This window comes from Amblyomma americanum, chromosome 9, assembly GCF_052857255.1.
Source record: "Amblyomma americanum isolate KBUSLIRL-KWMA chromosome 9, ASM5285725v1, whole genome shotgun sequence".
In the NCBI taxonomy this organism is placed as follows: Eukaryota; Metazoa; Arthropoda; class Arachnida; order Ixodida; family Ixodidae; genus Amblyomma; species Amblyomma americanum.
The window spans coordinates 98776264-98799728 of record NC_135505.1 but is presented as its reverse complement, the minus strand read 5'-3'; the positions used below and the strand labels follow the sequence as shown (position 1 = coordinate 98799728).

The 23465-nt window shown below is 44.7% G+C and overlaps 1 protein-coding gene across 6 annotated transcripts in view; it reads right to left on the bottom strand.

The window, feature by feature from the left end:
- The window catches only part of LOC144103846 (TBC1 domain family member 15-like), a 71625-nt gene extending 48336 nt beyond the window's left edge, over positions 1–23289 (bottom strand). For 2 of the 6 annotated variants that reach the window (XM_077636551.1, XM_077636552.1), the window contains exons 1-4: positions 23156–23287; positions 12635–12724; positions 10838–11000; positions 8021–8276 (exon numbers count right to left, since the gene is read on the bottom strand). In XM_077636551.1, coding sequence (XP_077492677.1) covers positions 8021–8276; positions 10838–11000; positions 12635–12724; positions 23156–23236 — 590 coding nt within the window. In that variant the 5' untranslated portion in view covers positions 23237–23287. Of the gene's footprint in view, positions 1–420; positions 533–5540; positions 6428–8020; positions 8277–10837; positions 11001–12634; positions 12725–15595; positions 15865–23155 lie in introns of those variants that run through there. The other 4 variants (XM_077636547.1, XM_077636546.1, XM_077636550.1 and 1 more) reach the window with 4 other exon arrangements.
- Positions 23290–23465: the final 176 nt, after the last annotated feature.

Below are 23465 nucleotides of genomic sequence, written 5' to 3'. Positions count from 1 at the left end.
ACAGGGACAGCATTAATTATTACCCATATTTTACTTGGCCAACATTAAGCATCCGAGAACTCCTGACTCTTCACTTTCAATCAGCCCCCTTCCCTGCTATGTAAGACCATTACCACTAGTTGTCTATTTTCACCAACCTCATTCACTCCATCATATAAGCAATAACGGAGGCTTTCAGTATTAAGGATAACAGGATTGTGAGCCCATAATGACGTCCATATCGTTATCTCCCTTGCTTTGTACCAACACTTGCCACACCTCAGTCCTTACTTGCAAATAATCTCTGTCAACGCCTCTTTTTCTCGCTTGTGTTATGCACTTCGAAAGAAAAAAAAATAATTCAAGTCAATCTGAGTTCAATATTTAACACTATTGACTGAAGTCTGGCTTGTTATAGAGGCACCCAATTCCATGACTTACGCATCCACATCCATTGGCATGTCGTCTTCGTGCACATAGTAGTTCTCCCCAAAGGTCTCGAAAACCTTCAGGGACAGCCCCGAAAGCTGTGCCGGTGTCGTCCCCTCCGCACCTAGGGCCCATAATAGCAGAGGCCAAAGGGGGAGAAACCAACGGTTGTTGAACTGTGACAAGCCTCCCCTCAAGCTTTCTCACTCTCTGCAAAACAGACACTTTCACAAGACAGCCACGGAAGCACAACTCAGGGCCCCATGCACACAGCCGTCACTCCACAATGTCCTGCTCCAAATGACATGGCACTAGCTTCTAACCAAAGCGGGCTTCTCCTCGAGATCCTAGTTGCACATTTTTGTGGCCGTAAAGAGATAGAAAAGTGGCGTCTCCATCAAACAGAAGCAAGTGATAAAACAAAAACAAAGAATACCCAGCCCCTGTAAATTCAGTGTGGCGGCAGCAACCTCAAGTGGAGTCATCGACCTTAGATCAGGTGAGACAACCCACCAATAGGCGGAGGAAAAGCAACCGACAGAGATTCCCTAAGTAGCTGCGAGTGAAATGGCACCCGACCCAGCAACCAGCCCGGCAACCAGCCCGGCACCCAGCCCGTCACCCAGCCCAACACCCAGCCTAGCACCCAGCCTGACACCAACCCAACACCAGCCCGGCACACAGCCAGGCACCCAGCCAGGTAAACAGCCCGACATCAGTCCAGCACCAAGCCCGGCACCCAGCACAGCACCGAATCCCCCATGCTGGCAGGGGGTCGGGAAATGCAGTGGACGGGAGGCAACATTCCTGGGAGGTTGTGCCAGTGCAAGTCCCCCTGTCAGAGGGCTTGTCCCAGAGTGGGTGCCAGGCCCGTCTCCGCCATTGCGCACACAGGACGAATCTTCCCGTGAGTCGGGTTGCTTGAGAGTGCAGCCCTAGGTGGGCGGTACACTCCACTCACGGCCAATATGACCGAGGGGGCAATATTGAACAAGTACCATGCGAGAAATTTGAAAAGAACTTTGAAGAGGGATTTCAAGAGTGGACCCCCCCTCAATGGACCATCGATTCTAATGAGATGAATAAAAAACTTAGAATCAAAAACTGATCCTAATCTTTGGTCCTAATCCTAAGGGAACTAAAACCTGCCTTTGCAAATGAAACCCACTGCGGACCTTGCCACTGTTGCAGCAAGTGCAACAGCAAATAAATTTTTCACCCTAAGGAATCAAACAAACCTTGTGTGCATGAATTTTTTGAGTAATAACTGTTGTGTGATATTCTCTCCGGCATACAGCGTGAACGAACTCGGCTCTCAGTGGCAGCAATGACTCCTACAACAGCAATTTCATGTAATGGCATAACCATATCCTCAACCACATAAAGGTATAGAAGTTAAACAGTAGCCCGAAACAACAGCCTATAGCCTGCAGTGTTCTGTGCTGTTCTCTTAAAATGAGATCAATGTTTCAATGCTTCACTCCATTAATCAAGCCTTGGCATCAAAATTCTTGCACTAATTCTATCCTCTCCATTAGCATTTTGCTTGGGTAACCAAAGAAGCTTTAACAACAGGCTATTTGCATATTGCTGAGGAGCCACGAGTGCAGGTAATGAATTTCGGTAGTGCAGACTTAAAGGGAACATTAAACGATTTCGAAATTGATGTAAAAATGCATGCATTATGTAAATTAAAGGTCACCGTGTGTTCACGCCACACACAAGTCCACAAAAGCGAGCTGATAATTTACAAATAATATTTAGAAAATTCCCATGCCTTGCAACGACATCTGGCGCCGGTCTTTAGCATGAATCCTGCCACGAAATGTCATGCAGCCCGATGCTAGTCGTGAGGGGCCGTCAGTGGCTAGCCACAATGACCTTCGTAGACAATGTAGGTGACGAGCACGGCCGGCTGGAGACGCTGGAGCACCAACCAATGCTGTGGCCAGGTAGCGAGCAGTTAAACTAAACTAAACAACCAAGCTATGAGCCATATTCGTGAGAAGAGCACAGTCCAGCCTGTAATCACTATTTCTTACAGGATCGCTGTGGTGTACGAGTTGAGGGAGAAAAGAAATGGGAGCATTTTGAATCGCAAATATCTCTGGTGGTACATAAGTTGAATCAAAAATATTTGCAGAGGGATGACAGGTGGTTTAATATCCATCAGTCTTCAGCTTTTCTTACCCTCGGTGCAAGCCGTTTCAGGGGTCCTTTGAAGGGACCGTAAAGAGAAATACTAACTCTCACTAGATGGAGCAGTTAGTGCCCCAAGACTGCAGGCATGTCATTTTTACCGAGAAGAGAGCTTGATAAAACCGAATATTAAGTAAAACCGCAAGACCAGCAGTGACGCCCCACACAAATTCCAGCATGTACGCCCATCCATCAAGAGAATTTTTTGCCAGACCCAACTGGTTCACCGCTTTCATGGGCAACACTCTTTGACAGGTAGGAGGACAGTAACACAGCAGGTACTGCAAGATATGGGAATGCAAAGCTCTGCTCTCTACGTGTGCCAATGAGTCAGCTTGTTCTGTGCCCTCATGCTAGGCAGCTTTAGAAGCAAAAGCCAAAACAAAGATCATTCCTGTCGATCTGCACTAGAAACATTGCTTTCACACTCTCTCCAAAGAGTGAGGGCCAAAGCAAGAAGAGAGGACAGGTGATAAGCAGCATAGTGGTGCCATCTGCTGATGGGTATTGTAACTGAAGGTTTCTGATTAGTAGGTCAAGCAGTTTCGTTTCTGCTGGCTTTTTTACGACTCACTGAAAGCTCGGAAGTTTAAGCATCATAAAAGTGACTTCACATCTTCTGCGATACATGGAAATGTAAAGACAGAGTAAATCTGGAGATTTTATTTGTGATTTTCTTGGCAATACTGCCGCCATTCTCTGTGGAAAACCAAAAACCTCGGTAGTACTACTCTTAACGGGTAAAGTATCAGCCTAGCATAGCTTCTTGTATCCATCAACGCTTCTCTGCACTGTCTCTTTAAAAGCGACCATAGATACAGATATTCTCAATATTTCTGAGTATCCCCCTCATGCTGCATCCTGTTATAATTAAGGGCAAAGCAATGAAGGCTGTGATGGCTAGAGATGCACAAAACAATTTGTGCACGTTAAATGACCTTATAAGTGCACAAACTTGATCGTCAGGACATACAGTCAAACCTTGTTGTAACGTACACGGATATTATGAACTATTGACTATATCAAACTTCCTAAATATTTTCAACAAACACATGCATTTCTTACTTTATATATCGAATGCGGTTTGTCATAAAACGGATATATTGAACTGCCAAGCATCAAGCTGTGCCCGTTCAGATGGCAGGTGGCAGGTTTTGCCTCAATACACGAGTGACTAGTGGTGGTGCGGCATGCGTTCGCACCATGGTTCAGGCTTTTATCTTGCATTTGCCAAAGCAAGACAGAAGATATAGCGGCAAGAACAGCTGGCAGCAAGACTGTCACCACTCGTCTGCACCTCTTGCACCTGTCGATGGTGCCCTGGAACAAGCAACATGGTCGGTTTCCGTAACTTTCCAGTAGCCATCCTCTGCTCACGCCAACTGTCACAGAGCGGAGGTGGTGAAAAAGGCGATAACTTTCGCCCTGGCATAGAGTCGTTTTACTCAGCACCACTGCAATGCGAGGAGGCCATCCTAACTGGCGTCTGACCTGTCGCTGCATCGTCCTGTGATGCTGTGCGGGGAAGCCAACCAAACTGGCCTTTGCCGCTCGTTCTTTTTTTTTTTTTGCACCCCCAGCAATCGTGGCGAGCGACTCCGAAACAGTGCTAAGTGCTAAAGCTATGCAAAAGGTCATCACAGGTGCCGTTCTTTCACTAAATAAATTCCACTTCTCCTGCGCGAGTTTCTGGTGAAATTTTATATTCGAATTTCGGTTACATCAAACTATATTCCCATTTTTAACCTATTCGCAATAAGAAAGTTTCACTGCAGTAATGCACATTCAGTTTGCTAGAAACCCAAACTAAACTACTGTGTATTAAGCCAAACCTAGAATCAGTCAGTAAACATTGCAGCAAAAACAGCGCCAAAAGCAACGCAGGCTGCTATTATCTCCAGTTTAAATAAACATTGTGCTTTGCAGCATTTTTTTTTGTGAGTGTGATGGAGACAGACACGACAGTGTGGAGTACAGATGGATGTGTGCAAGGGGCTTCACACGCTGAATGATTACTACAGTAAAAACAACAGTGCCGCACTAAAATGGGCTCCCATATGCAAAAGTAACATGCAAACACCGAAAAAAAAAGTAAAACTTCAAATGGCGTGAAGTGGACATGCAAAAATAGCGGCTCCCAATTTTCTGCACTAAAGCCTTCTAGCATTTTAATCACCGTGTTTATTAGATCACATCAACTGCATTAGATCTACACTGTGTCAACAGACAGTTGAACATTCCACTGACCAGTACGAGTGAACCACTTTAAATTTCATGTTACCTCGAGAAGCAGTCATGCCAATCCGATTATGTATTATATCAGATATCTTTTTCGCTATCAGTAATTTTCATCAATCATGGGCAGGATTAAAAGTATTACTCTTTGCCTGAAAATACTGATTGGCTGATTAAGTACGGACTCCAAATTTTTAGCGGAGTGGTTTTTTTTTTTTTGAAATGGTGCTTAAGGCACCTGGTAATTTATAACTTCACTTGTTTTCTCATCTTGTTTCGATTTCAACCATCAAACAGTGGCAGCGACATTGAAGTTGACTCTAGGTTACGCGAAACGTAGAAAAACTGTGATGTAATAGATGCTTCACAGTTTCTATTCACTACGACTCTTGTGCCAACCTGCTCCAAGAGCCAGAATGACGACTGAACAAACAACCTTAACAAAGGCTGTTCAATACGCATCACACATGATCTGAAGTCAGCTTAAACACCATAACCACCGTATGGTTGCTGAAACCGAAACAACATGACAGGAAAACTCCACATGATGATTTACGTTTACTAATGTTTTGCAAATCATTCAAAACAAAAATACACAACCAAAATTTAGTGCCTACAACATTATAATAATTTGTATTCTTGATAGTAAGCCCGAAGTGATTTACAGCCAAAGAGAGAAATAAGATTGGCAGACTCACCGCTCTTGGTCCCACCACCGTCCCCCATAAGCTCGCGCCGCTCCCGCTTGGCCTTGAGGAACAGGTTCTGCCACTGCTTCTTCACCTCAGCTATGCACCGACCACCGGTCGTCGGGTGGTGCCGGTTCAAGATGGTCGTCACCTGCTTCCACCCCTCCAGCTTCTCCTTCTTGCTGATGCCATCCGCGAGGCGTGGGTTCACCAGTGCCCGGCGCTTGCGCAGCAGCGCCAGCAGCTCCAACTTCTCCTCCGTCGGCCAGTGGGGACCCCGCCGGCGGACAGGTGGCGCCACCGATGCTTGGCTTTCCGATGGGCTTCCACAATGGCCAGGGGCTTGGCTTCTGACATCGCTAATGACCAGGCCACTGTGGAACGGCGATGGCTGAGGAGGGGGGATGGCCTGAGCTGGCGACACTGCTGGAGGCGGTGGAAGAGGCAAATGTGGCTGAGGCGGTTGCACTAAGAGCTGCACGGGGTGAGGCACAATTGAAGGCTGCGGCTTGACACCGTCGGCCAGAGGGTGGCTTCCGGACTGGCTCAAAACTAGCCGCAACGACTGCTGGGGAACAAGCCGGGTCTGGCCGTTGGGCTGGCTTTGCACCATCACGTTCGGGGCACGCGAAACAAGGAACTGGATGGCCTGTGGACCCGGCATCAGGGGAGTGGGTCGGGCGACTGTGGTGGGGACGCCCACCACTGTGCCACCCGGAGTGCTGGAACAGCTTGCAGCTTTGTCTTTAGCTTGGCTTGCAGCTTGGCCGATCACTGGGCTTGGAGCTGGGCTTGGGGTTGGGCTTGGAGCTTTATCTGTGACTTGTTCTGTAGCTTGACTCACGTCCCGGAGCGGGCTGACGTAGACGAGGGAGTATGCGTCGGCCGGATCACTCCTTGAGGCCCGAGAAGGAGGAAAAGGTCCGGAGCACAGACGACGAAAGCGAGGAATTAACTGGCTATCTCTCGGACCGCTCTAGTCAGCCATCGTTTTTTTGGCAGCCGCGAAAGACGGAGCGCAGCGGCACCGACGCAGCCACACAAAGATCGGCGGGAAGAAAAAAAAAACACAAATCCGCTGGATAATCAAGGACGACGAAGTGAAACTACCAGCAATATGCCGTCACATTCTTGGCAGAGAAACACAGTGACTGCATGCTTGAACCGTGGCATGCACACAGCAACTTTCTTTAGTTTGCTTGCTTTATTTATAGTGCGAGGACAAAACAAAGGTGTCGTATCTGAAGCGATGCTCCTTAATCCAATCAAAACAGCCACCTTCACTGAACAGTAAACGTAACCAACACACATTAAACTGGTGACTCGCTGAACAACCAGATTGATAGCCATAAAAAATGCCGGCACGTAATCACTAGTAACACTGATCCCAATCCACCACTGAAAGAATCGCAGTAGCCTGCTCACATGAGACTTGATAACATTGAAGTGCCTCTCATGCCTTCATAGGTCAGCCACACCATATCAATCATATCCGAGTGAATACAATGATATTAGTACCTGCAAACAGCACGCAGCAAACCGCTGCCATATTCCCCTGAGAAATATGTGACAGCAATATTCCACAAATCAGGACCGTTTCCCCATGCCACACCCTGTCGGGGGTGCCATGTTATCACCAAATCACCACACACCAAGTCTGGCATTCTTTTTCAAAACGACTCCACGCTGCACTCTAAACAGAAATGAGTAAAAAGGGAGTAAGCTGCCCTCTCAACACACTCCCTTTTATATCAGGGAGTGCACCGTAGGACGGATTACTCCTTTTTACTCCCATTTAAGCGTTTTCGTGTTTATAGTGATTTTCTCCAATCACAGCTTGCATGTAAAAGCAAAAACTGGATATGTAAACTGCTCCACAAGAGCGAGGATAGGGGTCTAAACACCTGCACACAAGCATATTGCAACTTAAAAAGCAGCACAGGTGATCAGAGGAATTTTAAAATTATCAAGCTGCCCCCAGGGACCATTTTGCATTCAGTAAAATCTCGAGTGCACACGGGAAACCTCTGCACTCCGCTCAGGCACAAAAGATTTTGCTAAAGCATGAACCAAGCCAGGAGTATCTGGTTTGGCTGCAGTGGCAAAGAGACTTAGCCAATATGCGACCTCAACACAGCAAAAGCCAAGAACAGGCTGCACACGCCAGCCTGTTTATAGGCATCTCATTTACTTGCATCCTTTATGTACACCTTTTGTGAGTGCTCGTAGCAGACTCATTCCATGCCTGCTCTTTTGTTGCAAGCATGGCAGGCAAGAAGAGACATGGGGCGTTCCTCAGCACCGCTTGAAAGCAGCGGGGGTTCGCCGAGGCTAAAAATGTTACAGAACCTCTGCTCCATGCCTTAGTGTCCTTAGTGTTCTGTGCTATTCCATTCCAATGTTGCGACCCTCGACAGAAGTGCGCACACGGGCCTTTTTGGGGTAAATCAACAAACACGATGAAGACTGCGATGATGGGGCTCTCTCACCTCTTGAAGGAGACGTGTTCATGCAGGGCGCGGATGAAGTGCTCGTGACGGCGCTCGATGAACACGAACACGGGCAGGCGCGTGCCGTCGCTCAGGTTCAGCGTGAGCTCGTGCGTGTCGCACACCTGCCGCAACCGGTACGAGTTGAGCTCGGTCACCTCGAATGAGATCGATTGCGCGGCAGAGGAGGAGGGAGAGGGTGCGTCCCCCGAGGAGGCCACTGCCCCATTGTCGTCCTTCTTGATCTTCACGACACCTGCTCCGAGGAGACAGAAACGATAGGGAAAGGACATTGTTGCACACGCAGATTAGTTTACCCCTACCGGAAGACCAGTTCCAGTAAATGCAGGGTTGGCCACAGGTTCCCAGGACCACCACAGGGTCTGCTTTTGGGCAGTACAGTTGGGTACTTCGAGCGGTATCTGTATGGGGACCCTAGTGCGGAGGGATGCGCAGGTTGTCGCCTCCCGGCGGCACTCCCTACCCAGCACCACAATCATGCAGGAAACCGGGAGTGAAGGGGGTCGTTTGTTACTGCGAACCACCGGCCAAGAAAAATTGGAGGGGACACCTAAGCTGCGCCTTAAGGGTGTGGCGCTATAGCGTAATAGGTTAATTCCCATACATGCAGAATCGGTCATTCTCTACTTTACATTTATAGAGCCCTGAGAGTGCTCGCACAACTCCTAGCGCAGTGGTGCAGCAGTTAAGCAATGTACCACTGCCCTGGGACGGCAGGTGCTGCCACCGGTGGGCCTTGTGCAAAGCAAAGCTGTTGAAGCAAAGCCGAAGGCAGCGTAACCGCACGGCCTCTTGAAGGTGCGACTTATGCGCAGTCGCCCTCGCATAGGGAGGGACTCCATTGCCCCTGTGAATACTGCTTATGGCGCCTATGCAGCTACCAAGGTCCTCAGGGGAGAGGTTGATAACTCCTCCTCGCCATCCACTGATGTTGAAGCTCGGGGAGACATCGCAAAGGTCCCCAACGCATGGCTCAAACCCAGACCCTGTGGCCTAAGAAATTTTGACAAGTCCTGTACTACCGGCATTAAGTGAAATGCAAACAAAATAACTGAACAGCAATACAACAAGGTCTGAAATGAGGGATTATGAATGCTAGTGTAGATGATTATCACTTCAAATAAGCGAAGAGCGTCCTGCGAAAGTGTTAATAAAGCCCATCTGTTATTCCAGGCTTTTTTGTTTTTTTGTTGATTTTTTCAGTTTTCCTATCAGTGCTTCATTTCACACTGGTACATATAAAAGCTCAAGCACACTTAAAGAACCTAACACTCAAACACTTAAAGTACACTTAAACGTGCACTTAAAGTACCACTATTTCGAACCAGCATAATTCAAATTCCCAACACGTTTAGACTCCCATCAACATCAAGTATATTAAAAAGAATTCTCTTAATTCAAACTCTGCCTAAGCAGAAGAAATTTTTGATTCCCTTCGAGTCTCAGTTGTTGACAGTCGACTGTACATGATGAAACCTTTCAGTCAAGCACAGCGGAGCTGTGGCCTATTTCCTCAAGACAAATAAACTTGCAAAACAAAGTAAAATAACCAATTGATTACAAGAACATAACAACATGAAAAAAATACACAAAGGTAAATAAGACTTAAATATCCTTTACCATAAATGATGGGGCCTCCTGCAATGCTTTCTCCATGCACAGCAGTGTTCTGCTCATTTCTGAAATTTTACCGTCGAACATTGTACCACTTTCCCGAATATGACATGGCCTTGTTTGACAGTTTTCTAAACATGGCAGACTGTCACCTGGCACTTCCCTGAATACCATGAAAACTTCCTCACTGCAACTGTCCCAGCTTAGACATTTTTTTTTTCCTTGTACCGACTTCAACCCTTAATTTTTTTCCACATCTTCAGCTCTCATCTTTATTTCTGAATTACTTTGCAAAGTGTGTAACTATGACCATTACCATCCTCAGCAGCATAGACCAAGTCAGTCAAAGGCCTCCCACATGGACCGGCAATTTAACCCATTCGCCACCGTCCGCCCCATAAATCTCCCAGCGACACCAGCGAATCTCCCCACGACACCAGTGAATTTCCCAGTGACCACAGTGAATCTCTCCCGTTGAGCCGCTATGGTTGAGCACTTTCCACCTTCCAGACCGTTTCCTTTCCTTTGGTGGTCACTCTGTCACACTAGCAGCTACAACTCTGGTTATCTGCCTGGTGCAGGTCATACCCTGCCCAAGTCTCCCTTCACGAGATTTTTCCATAAAAGACATTTGTATGCTTTTGTTTGTGTTATTGTAAATATTGCACTAAGTGAAATGTTACGGCACTTCACTCAACATTTCGCTAAACAATGTGGGATGTCAGTCAAACAATATGGCCTTTTTTTTTTCTCATATAAATGTAGATTTCCTGTTCGCCCTTGCTGCACTGTTTTGGCTGCACTTTTGTAAATACAGTGCTGCAGCTCTTGCGTTTCTCCATCTATCGTGTTGTGAAGTAACATTACAGTTTTCACAGAACAGAACTACGTTTCACACAGATGCAATGTTAATAAGTGAACTGCATATTAATTACTGCCTCCACTGAACATGCATCAACCCCGTATTTCAGTACTCGCTGTTTTTGCCTTGCAATAGAGCCCGAGCGCCGTCAAATGAATTAAAGTTCACTCTCTATCTTCGGTGCTCCCCGGGTTTCTTATGGAAATGGAAAATAAACTGAGACATGTGACGCCCCAGAAACAGTGGAGCCTCAAGCAGTGCCCCCCATCCCAAAATTGTGCAAGGCTCGCTGTGAAAAAAGCAAGTAAGGAGAGACACACCGGACGACTGAGTCTTGTCCCTGCCCCCGACATGGTACGACACTGTGCTGTCGGCGGTGAGGTCCTCCCAGATGCCCGCGGAGTGCTCGTCGTACCGCTGCTCCTGGGCCTTGACCTCTGCCGGTGGTTCGTATGGGGCCCAGGACACAACGTGACCGTGCCTCTGCACCAGCAAGTCCAAGATGCAACACAACATGGTGTTAGCCCTTTCAGACCTGTATACCTGAGGCACTGGGCACTACTTCAAGCTGTCTTAGGCAGCTTCTTGCCCATTGTCCTCTCTTCTCACTGTAATGAGTGTTAGAGAAATAAGCCTTCAATTTCAAGACACTGCCCACCGCTTCTGTTAAAAACACGTCTTTTTCTTTTCTTTTTACTACAGCTGTCAGCTACAACATAAAGAGGTGGGATGACAAATACATTGGAAAGAAGGGGATCAAACTTGAAGTTGGTGGGAAGAAGGCGGAAGGGTGACAGGCGGAAGGTCAATGTGAATGAAGAACCTCAGGAGGCAAGAGGGAACCGGCTAATGATAAGGCGAAGAGGGCTCATCAAAAACATGCAAACCCATATACTGAAATGGGGCGAAGCTGCTAGGAAGTGGTATGTACTAAGAGCAATGAATGAAATGCAAACGGGAAAACTAAAAGGGGCGATACAAAAAAAATACATATTACCTCCTGGAGAGGAAATGCAAGTGGTGTTGATTAACACTTCTAAAGGACAGTCTGCATCTTCGAAGTGAAATTACCTTCCACTAGTATTGATGCTGCTCCAGCTAACAGCTGTCATTTTGCGGTCTGTGGTTCATACGTCCTGTTCGCGTTTCTCTTGTTGGTGATAGTATAGAACAACGTAAGAAGTGTCACGATGCCGAGGGGGGCATTGGCATCGCGACACTTAAACTGCAGGCACAAAACTGCCCCATGCTTCTGATAAGTGAAGAAAACCGGTAAATGACAGTCCTTTCATAGCAAAAGCTAATACAAGAAATCTAGCATAGAATTACGCAATCGAACTTGTGTACAGGACCATGTCGAAGCAAATGTTGCCAAGCTCTCTGCTTCGACAAACAGCGTTTATACTGTGCTGCGTTAGATAACAAAAAAAAAGCACCCAAATTACAAACACAACAGTGCTGAATCTCCTTGAAACAAAGAGATCACTAGTAGGCGCAGCACACTTTCAAAAAGAGCTGTGAGGTCACCAACGACAAACCAAAGTTGGCCTGAATCTATAGATTACCGCATTCTGACAACAAACAGGCTAGTTTCACCAAAAACAGAGCTTTTATTAGAGAGAAATGACCATGAAATCAAAAAGGCATAACACCACGATAAAAATAGGATGCCCTCAATTTCCTACTTAACATAAAAAAAGTGCTGGAATTAATTCGCTCTCTCCAGATTACAGGGCTTTGCCCCCTTTTTTACAGCGCCAGCAGTATTTGCCTAGTTCGCCGTTTTGCACTGTCATTGCTGTCACTTCCTCTGCATGCAAAATGATAAAACAATTGTACACACATATCTACAAAGCTGCCTGCTTGGAGGGCCAACGGCCACTCCACCGTAATCTCCAACCCCCAGCATACGTCGACTTGAAGGAACTGAATTTGAATCAGTGACCCTTACCCAGACTGTAATGCAAAGTACGCTTCCGGTAAGATACAAATCCATCCAATCATACATACACTACAGCGGCTATTTGAGTTCCTTCACTTGGCAGTTCTGAAGCAGTGGCCATCATATCTGCTGTCATCACTGTGTTGATCATGCTGTCCTAAACCTTCTCACTCACCTCTTTGGTGATTTCCAGTTTCCCAGAAACTGTCTGTTCACCTCGTGGACTGGCGAAGCGCACGGATACATTGTCTTGGGTGTATGTCAGCTGCACGAGAAAGGAAGAAATTAAGAAGCACCTCTTTATTCATTCATTCACTTGTTCACCAATTCAATCATCTTGATCATGTGCCTAAAGCTTAATGCGAAGCCTTCAGAAATAGTGAGCACGCAAAATCGCTGCCCAAACACAAAAACGAGCATCATGGATTAGTGCGGAAACAACTGGAGATTAAAATAAATAACGAGGCATTGCAAAGTGTCATGCAAGACATTAAAACACAAACTCAGCACAAAAAACTACCTAAACAAAACTTGTCTTCATTAACACGACCTTGAGAAATACAACCGACAAGTGTAAACAAATGCTTAAGGGTGTTCGGAAATGTGAATGCTGGAAATGCTGGAAAAGAGGCCCCCCCCCCCCCCCCCCCCCCCCCCCTCCGTTAACTCTTTCCTTACTGTGCCATAGGCCATCAATCATATATAACCGACGTTTTCAACCTGCCACCTAAAATTCAAAACGGCACTCCTGGGCAAGAAGCGCCATCTAGTTGGCTTCTATAACACCATTTCTTTGGTTTCAGTTTAGTTTTTTTTTCATTTTCAAACGTGAGGAGGTGGCATGAAAACAAAGTTTGACCAGACGTAATGCGAGGAGGCGACATGAAAACAAACTTTGAGCGGATGTAGTCCTGCAGTCGCCAAACATGGCATCCGTTTAGCAGCATGCTCCTCAAAGATGGAAGGCTACAGAAAGCATTTTTGTCGGTTCTTAAGCTCTCTTTTTTAGAGCAGTAGTGGTGAGTTAGACAACCATGTCAGATGGTCGGATTTCAGTTTCAACTGCGAGACTTTTCAGAGGCCCATGACATGAATAAGTGCTTGCGCATGTTTTGTATTGATATTCACATTGTATTTTACACAGTGTGCTCAATTTGAAAATAATGCGAGTGGTTTTATTTGGTGCCTTAGGGTCTTTGCAACATACTGACAAGATATTTTACCAGATGTGACAGCAAATTTTTTATTATGATGATGTCAAAGAAGCCCACGCCCCCTTTTCACTCATAGAACCCATTCACTACTAACCGAGAAAAAAAAAAACGAATGGAAAAAGTAGGAGCAGCAAGCTCTGCTATAAAAAAAAAAAGAACAGAACTCTGAACAAGTGTAATGTGTAGCACATCCCATATCTATCTTCACTTCATGTCTTTACGCAACTGTTTTCTCTAGTGGCACAGCAGTTGTATTGCCCAACTTGAAAGGCCACGGAAAGTGCAGTGTATTATGTGTGCAGTTAAGAACATGTGCAACATTTTCTACACTTTATTTTATATTAATTTTAATTTTTATACTTTAATTTCCAGCTCAGTGCAGCGGCTTATTTTTGTTTTGCTTGGATTCTATTTTTGTGTTACCAGCATATTTACCGAATAAATTTTTGAAAAGCTTTGCACACACAACTGTGGCATTTTTTTAATTTGGAAATGTAATCAATAAGCTAGAGTTTGATGCATTTACAATGCACAGTACATTTAGCACTTCTTAATTTTTATTTTGAAACACACAAAATCGGTAATTGTTTTGCGGTAAAGAAAGAGTTAAGGATATTTCACAGTGATGTCCACGCAGGAAGAATACAGGATGCAAGACCAATGTGGCCAGCCTTAGACGTCCAATAACACGTCAGAGCACACACAATAAGCACTGCTGAATGTGACAAACCTCTTTTCAAGTTCTAAAAAAACAGGAAACAAAACAAAAATTCGTTTTATGTTAGAAACACAGGCTGATGCCCCAAATGTAACTCCAGAAACAAAGACCGCTTTTTTTCTTCGTCTTATTTTAGGGATTCTTTAAACGAGAGGACTGGAAATTGAAGGACCACAAAAAATTACAGCTTGTCACTCAGAATTTGGAAGAGGTTGTGCCCAAGTACTACAGACCTAAGTGCACGCAAAACCAAAGCTCCAGTCAGCAAACCACAATCTGTACTGAAGTTTTCCATCAAGGGAGCAAGATCTTGGCTGATTTTGATTTTGAAGGCATAAACGAGTAGGTAACAATATCACAGGTGTGTAACTGACTACTACTCTGCCACACACATACAAGTAGCAAGTCACTAGTGCCATACAAAGTGCCCATACAGCTAGAACTGGCCCTAAACAATGGCAAGTTTGGCTGGGGTAGTGAATGAGAGTTCTTTAAGTCTGAACTGCAACATGTTTGTGCTGCCTCCATTCACTGAAGGCAACAGAAATACATCCCAGTATTGAGAACTATGAGGAACCTGCACTAGTACTCCTCAGCAAAATGTACAACTAAGGTGAATAATTTTTGTGTGCAAAAAAAAGAAGAAGAAAATAACGAACACTGAAAACTCAAGGCACTTATTCTTTTGGCATTGCAAACTATCTGCCAATTGAAAACAAAGTTAAGTGACCACAGGCATCGAAAGAATGCTAATGCTGAGAGCCAGCACAAGATGTCATACTACTGGTACACAACAGGCTTGCATCTAAAGCTAACCTACACTAAAACATACAACAAAATAAAATTGTGTGAACAGAAAAAAAAAAATATTTACTCATATTAAGCCTCATAGAGACTAGCTTCAAACAAAAGCAAAAGCGCACAAGCCATTGCGAGACAAATAATGCTGCAATGTAGAAACAGACTAATAATGTTAGCCTAAGTTGACTATACCACAATGAAGCTAAGACTGCTAACTACACAAACTCAACAAACACATAAGAAGCAGCAATAAACTGGAAGACAATGCTTTGCCAAGGCATCTGCTCTGAAAGGTTCCCACACAGCGACAAAAAGAAAAAAAAGCTACCAAGGAGGCTGAGAAAGTAACAAAAAAAAAAACTGAGCTCCAAACTGGGAGCGGTAGGCTAATCCTCTGTCATACCGGATCAGGGTCGGGCGAGTACAACGGCCGCTGACCCATTTTCTGCCAACGGTTCATTCCGCGCACACCCGTCGAACGCGTCCACATATTCCACGCCACAAAGGGCAACACCGTCAGGGCCATAGATGGTGACGATGGCAATCAGGACAACCCTTCGTCACGCTGAAAATCAACTTCCTCTTCTCTCAACCATAGAGGTTTCAATATCAGAAAAACATTGGAGCAAGCTGACCATGCATGCTTTTTCGAGACCGTTACACGCACTCCACATGAACGAGAGTCTCTGCTAAAGAGACCAGCAATCAAGCCTTATCTTATCATGGCAACAAGCAGGACCCACCAGGATCAGCCCTAAAGGCGCGCCGCTGCGCCGCGCTCAGCTATGGGTAAACGTCGAAAGTCATGCCTTGACGCGCCGCCGTTGAAATAAGCAACGCAATGGGAAATGCTTGCTGCTGTACTCAACAAGAAAGGCAGCCACAATAAACAGGGCAATTAAAACTGAAGTTGGACCGCTATTAACGGTTACCGCATTCTAATGACAGAGGCCACTTCTGCTAAAAAATTTTAGCTTTTGGTTGGTTGGTGTGTTGGGTCTAATAGCACATAAGCAGCTGAGGCTATCATGCACCAAACGCTGGGTTGAAAAGATCTCACTGTTGTGCTGGCAGACTACAAGGTTTTAAAGAGTTACAGTTTGCTGATGACATTTCCTACTATAAGTCTACTACTGCATTTTCTCCTAAGAGTAAATTGGGGCGGAAAGGAACGTGCTTGCCGTAAGATACTGCTCAATGCCTCCTTTTCTAACTTTTCGAGTTTTCTGCATGAATATAAATCACTGTTTACCAATACCGCTTCGCCACATAGTTCACAAATGGGATTGCCCTGTTTCATGGGTATTAAGTGTCATGTGCATATGCTCAACGCAAAAGCAACATAAGATAACTACAACAAAGCATTTCTTGGTGTTAGCACACCTTCTATTCGCCAACAATTGGGTCTACCAGCTGCAGTTTGCTGTTGATTTCATTATCCCAAGCAGACTGCCAGTTTTATATTAGTTTACTCTCTAGCATCTTCAAGCAATTCGTGTAGAATAATTACTTTATCAAGTTTACCGCTATGAGCTCATTTCTAGCTTTTAAAAGCCAGAAAAGAAGAAAAAATCAAATACAAGTGTTGTCACCACTCATCGTTTTTGGGGAGAATTATATTCAATCCTTGTAATAGCTCGAATGCTGTTCGACATTACTTTTTGTTACAATTTACCCCATCATGCAGTTAAACCCTTGCTTAGCACATACTAGCATTAAATTGAGTGCCTGAGCGAAAATCCCCTTCCATATGGCCAAATGCACCAAATGCCTTTTCAATCAAACAGTGGCGTTCCCTGGATAAACTGATTTGAAGCTCGCTTAAGATCTGCCTGAGAAAGAGGGTGTTAGTGTAGCCTCACACAACTCTGCCAAGACAAAAAAGAAAAAGAAAACACGTTACACCCAGTCGAGTACCTAAAGGCCGCCATGTCCAGCATTTAATGCTGTCAGCCCAGATGAGCTCCATTATCTCCCTCGTGTCAAAGACGCACACGCGTGTTCTGATATGCTCCCCCAACATGTGATGGATATGACTCACCATTCCCTCATACACTCAGCGGAGTCATCCGTAACGAAATGGTGTAACTGCTGGATCGTAACACAGGGCTTATCACTGATTCCTTATCACAGCCACTCCTCATGGCTACACATATGTAGGTAGCAGGTTTGAGGAGAAACACTATCCAAAACATTGAACATACCACTTTTGAAAAGCAAAAAGTGCATAATGAGTGGCAAGGTTTTTCGTTAAATACGGTAGTTGTTTATGCATGGCTATATCAATCTATTTATGCGAGAGCAACGCCGAAAGTAAAATGAGTGCGAATGGCGCCATGCACAGCATCAATGAAGACCTATAAGCACTTAACTTTTAAGTCTAATAATTACCAAATTTACTCGCATATTGGTCAATCCGTTTGATGTACCAACCCTTAACTTTAAAAGCCAGATTAAAAAATTAAGGATCTCTTATTGATTGATCAACTGAAGGTCCAAGCTGCCAACATGTATTTAAGGTGAGTGGCATAGCGCACTAACATCAGAGCCACATGAAACTTGCCTCCATTGCTTTATCCGGTATTCGAGGCAGTTTTTGGCAACACTGAACGTGCACAACGCAGCTCGATTTTTTCAATGCCTCCACGCGTAATATGGCGGCTCACTTAAATGCCGTTAAGAACAGTTTCCCACTTTCGGGAGGCATGACATAATGCAGCTGAGCTACCGCGAGAAGCTTAGTTTTTGTGAGCCACGTTTGGAGCAGTAAAGCCTCATGCTTTACTTTGTATCAGCCTTAGCTAAGAATCTTTTAAGCTGCTCACTCGAAAAAGATGGTAAACACGAAAGCAATAACGGTGGTAGCAAGTGCCACACTCTGCAAAGGCTTGGAGACATATATTATATTGAGACAAAAAAGAAACAAGAAAAACTGTCCCAGACCGCACAAGGCTTGGAGACAGTCAGACCGCCGTATTTTCTGCATTAGACAAGGTGACACTGTTCTCTACCTGGCCCTCCTCCATCAGTAGCCAGGTTTGTACCTTGCCCTGGCAACGCCAATATTGGCCAATCCCTGGTTTGAAGAGCATGATTCTGAAAAAAAAAATGCTAACCTATGCACTGTATATTAGATAAGCTTCATAAAGCTCCAAAAGAACCAGGAGGGGACCAGCTATTGAATTTTACCCAGATTAAGTTGTTCTCAGTGCTCCCTAAAAGGTGCACTAAAGAGGAATCTGAAATCACGTTTTTACCGCGGGAGCTCGATATACACTCTCCGAGGATTCTTAGAAACTTCAGATTATTGTCCTGTGCGGCCAAGTTCCCTATTTAACCAAATTAAACGTACCAGCTCCCGCCCTTTTTTTGAACTCCCCTCCGAATAGAGGAGGAGTCAGCAAACGTGTGCAGTTCCTTTCAGGCAGTCACGTGGCGGCTTCGCTTTCACTTTTATTTTGTTTTTAGGTTTCCGTGAATATATAGTTTCAGTTGCAGACTACATAGCCACAAATTACGCCCATGGAAATAAAAATATGCATGGACTCTTCGCTTTTGCCGATCGCTATGTGTCGCTCCGCCGATGGCAGAGCAGCAAGCCACCCGGCTAGCTGAAAGGCACTCCACGCATTGGCTGACCTCTCTTTTCGGAGGCGAGATAAAAAAAAAAAACGGGAGCTGGAACGTTTAATTCGATTTAATAGAGATATTGGCTGCACAGGACAATAATTCGAAACTAAGAAACTTCACAGCGTGTAGATCAAGTTCCCACAGTAAAAAGACGAGCTCAGAATCCTCTTCAGTGCACCTTTATAAAAGTCGTAAGACTGACAGGAAATGTTACCACCATTCCATAAAAGCAAAAAGGTATCAAGCCAAGCAAAGAAGTCCATCTAGTCCTTACAGAACCTGATGACATAAAAAGTGTGGTACACATGTTCATTCACAGTAGGAGGTTGTATACAGGGGAGACAAGTCAGGGTGTACAAACTAGGAATTGATTTTGTCACCGACAGCAGCACACCCGTATCAGAGCCGCGTGTTGCCTCAGAACAAGGAACCACTGTGCATTGAGTAATACAAGAACAAAAGCAAACGTGGGCGTGACTCGTACTTCCCACGTTAGCATCTGTTTCCAGTTGTTGTTCTATATCAGCGCAAGAAAGACGAAATAACTTTAATGAATTATTGTTTTGCTCCAAGTTTCCACCTGGACAATGTGTGATGCCACAGTGAAAAGCTCTGGGTTAGTTTCAGCCGTCAAAGGTCTTGTTTAATGGGCAACAAGTTAGTTGAACAGGTTATTTGCATTTTACCGCCACAACACAGCTACAACAACTGTAAATCCACCACAGTGGATGCCAATATGTTCTGGTCAAGTGCTCATTTTGACATCGATGCGTTCCACTTCCTTTTAAGTTGCTGGCATTATCATTATGCGTTATGGCAACCCTTAACAAGCTTTTGTGTGCCTTCCATAAAAGCGTCCTTTAAGATCAACCTTTGTTCTCGTTTTTTATTTTTGCACCCCACAAAAATGATCAACTAAACAAAAGATACATTTCTTCAATCAGAATACCATCATCATCCCTACAAACTGTAATAATGACGATGGTTTGCACCACTTTCATGATGTGGCATGGTCGCAATTTTTTCAAGAAACTGCAAGAACAGAAAAGAGCAACAGACAATTTTGAAGATTTTTTTTTTTTTCAAGGAATATTGGCATTCAAGAGTAAATGCACCCTCCTTCTTGGAACTGCACAGCATGACTAAAAGCTAAAGCATTGGGAAAGGGCAGACAAGACTACACTCCAAACATAAAGGAGTAAAAAGGAGTACGCTGTCATCTACTGCGCGCCATTTTCTAAAGGTGTGTGCCAGAGGACGGCTTACTCTCTTTTTACTCCCATATGGGCGTATTCATGTTTGGAGTGTACACCGCAAGCCAGCAGCTGTGCAACTGTTGCCCCGAGCCATACTTCAAAACTAAAAAGAAAGAAAGAAAATCAAGATACATAAAAACTCAGAAACGACTGCCTTGCTCTTACCAAGACAAACAACAGCAGAACTAGGGAGCCCTTTGTTTAGTTACTTTCGTTTACTTTTGTTTTTTTGGTGTTTCCTTTCACAACCTCTACTCTCCATGGGCACGCAACCATCAGGAATCGTTGAAAATACCGTTCAGTCTAAGCCACACACACACATCTAAGGTGAAGCCTTCTTCAAAGACGGCATCCGATGGGAGGTTTTTCTGAAATGGAATCTGTACGGCTTGTCTCTCGCGAATGCGTTAGGGTCTACGTCACCAATAACAATAAGTAGAGAGATGACAAGCCTACCTCCCACTATTGTATCGCTCAGGCTTTGCGCTATATCTCCCCACTAAAAGTAATAAGAAACCAAGTAAATACTAATACGGAATAGTCCAATGTGTTTTAAGGAGAATCGCTCAAGGTAGAGTGGATGCAAAAATAATGAGTAATTACTCATTAGCATCCATGGACCAGGATAATTTCTTCTTAAACTGCAAAGTATCTGAGAAAGCTGCATAGCTTTCCTTTGCAGCCATACGGCTGCAGTTGGCTGGTTGCTAATTAATAACTGCTGCCTTATGATCAGTATGAAACGCGACGAAGCATAAAATGTACCTCTGGGCAAAACTTCTGAGCCACAGGCAAAGATGAAACATGCCAACCAGACGCATGTGTCCAACAACTATGCAGGAATGTACTGCGCTTGCTAGAACCAGCACTTGATAAAAATTGCTTACCTAATTTCAGGTTAAAAGATTTTTTTGCGACACACCGGGCCATCATCATTTCAAAACGACGCTTTGGTCCTATCTAAAATAAAGTTTTTTTTTAAAGGCTCCTGTTAACCACACTCTGTTGTCTTCGTTGTAGTTTGCCTTGTAGAAGAGGGCCCGGACTCCTTCAAGTGAATTTTTTTCACTTTTCTGTCCGGGCCTACCTACATCGTCCTGATGTAAATAAAGACGAACTTGAACTTGAACTCCAAATAACTCAAAACAATTTTCACTGACTGAGTTACAATTACTGGGGAGTCTGTATATTCTATAATAATGCATGTTTAAAAAGACACAACTACACACCAATCTTCACATATCTTTTGAAAAAAAATTAGCATAGTTAGTGGGCGTGATATTCCTTTCAAGGCCAAATGCTTTAGGTTCTCACTTCTTGCTCAAATTCTCAGCAACTGCAATGTTCTTCTACCGAGAACTGCTTCACCAAGCCCAAACGTGCCTTTTTAAGCACCGTTTGTGCATGGGTGGATTCATGGGTCACACTTGGAGGGGACAATTCAATCCAATTTTATTCACCAGACATTTCTGAAGAGTTTCTTAGGGAAAGTTGGGGACAGCAGTCCCATTTGAACCATACACGACAGAAAAATGCAAGATGCCTAGTACATAACTACATTGACACTGCAATGAATAAATCAACCCGAGAACTAATAATGTAAAAACATTCACATCTAGTATAATTTTTCAAGCATTACGTTGTGCATCACCAAGGCACCTTATTAACAAACACGACAGCACAACGTAAGAGAGGAAAAAAGTCAAACATTACGATGAACAAACAACAAATACAGGTGGGAAATTCCGACACTTCCAACGATGCACCAACAAGTTTGTTGTCACAGTTAAAAAGCTTCCTCGCACCATATCCGGTTTCCAAAAACGCTCAATGAAAAGACTGGAGCCGACAGCTAACAACCACATTTGCTAGCGTACATCGTGAATGTGGCTGCCCCAGCATGCTATATTAAGCAGCAATAAATCAGTTCTCACTACCATGGCAGCAACCACGGTGAACAAAACATGTGGCACCATGAGTTTTGTTAGTAAAATACAAAATCAAAAATATTTTTTTGGACATGATTTATTTGAACATGAGCTAAAGTTAGAAACTAAGTGCCCAATGTCACTAAGTCAATCCTAGTACGGAAAAATTCCATCGATCTGCGCGATCCCGTTACGCTCAGAGAACACAAATATAATGCAAGACGCGGTGCATTACGTCTTGTATAAAAAAAAAAGCATACATAAAATGTAGGGGCGGTGGAAACAGCCCAGAGCACTCATTCGGCTGCCAACAGACTCGGAAATTTACCCTTCACTTCCTGTACGGCGGCCCATGCGTTTGAAATATGAAACCGCACGGACGTCACATCGTTCGCTTCAGACCGCGACGGCTCTTTCCATAGCATGAAGACGTCGACAAATGCAGCCACAATCACTCCTGTACCGATTACAATCCGCACGCTTGAACCGTACCAAGCGAAACGAAAGGCGAATAAAACGGTCGCGGTGATGACACGAAGCGATTATTATCGGCCTTGAATGCGACACAACGCTGTTCGATCACGCGTAGAGGGCTGGCATTGCCTTAACTAGGAGCAATCTCCAGCTCGCGCCAGTTAAGGGCGGGTTAACCGGGCTATTAAAAGGCCGTTCCCAGTAGCCAAGCGGCGTAAGGCGGCCAAATACAAACAAAAATAAACCACCGATGCGCGCGCACAGTCGAGGCGGCCAAAACTAAGCGTGCGCGAGATGCCAGTTCGAGTACTTTCTCTCGCGATCTCTCAAATCGTTGATGCACGGAATCGAGCGCTCCCGTCGAATGGTTTCGTTCCCGACACTATTTCCTGTTCATCGTGTCGGTGGTCTCGCGTTGGGAAGCGGTGCCGCAAGCCGTGTAATCATGAGAAGAAAGTGGTCCCTTTGGACGTCAAAACAATTTCGCAATAAACGGTTCATTCGAGATGTCCCCTTGTATCGTACTGTTCGGAGTTGCCGTAGACCCAGTTCTCGAGATCAAGTTACGAACTACTGAGTAAGTAACGTGCATGTGCGGTGAGCCTCAACAGGCAAGAAATGGCCAAGCAATGGGACTTCGATTGCATGCAGCTCAAGATGAAAAAATTATCTCACTTGCTTCTCGCCTCCTCCGTCGGCCATCTTTAAAAGTTCGTTGTCGTTGTTGACGATGGCGTTAGCTTGTACGGCTTGCATCGCGAAACTTTGCGCGTGACTAGTGACTGCTAGTGAGTCAACCGACTTTGCTTGAAATTTTCGTAAACGTATATTATTTTATGCAGAACATTAGCTAATCCATAATTACCAGTTGAATGAAAGGATAATCTTTCAGTGTTTAGTTGAAGCGTACTCGTGAAAACGAAAGTGAAATAATTATTCTAATTTTTCTTTCTTTCTTTACAATAACTGATAAATTTTAAATAAT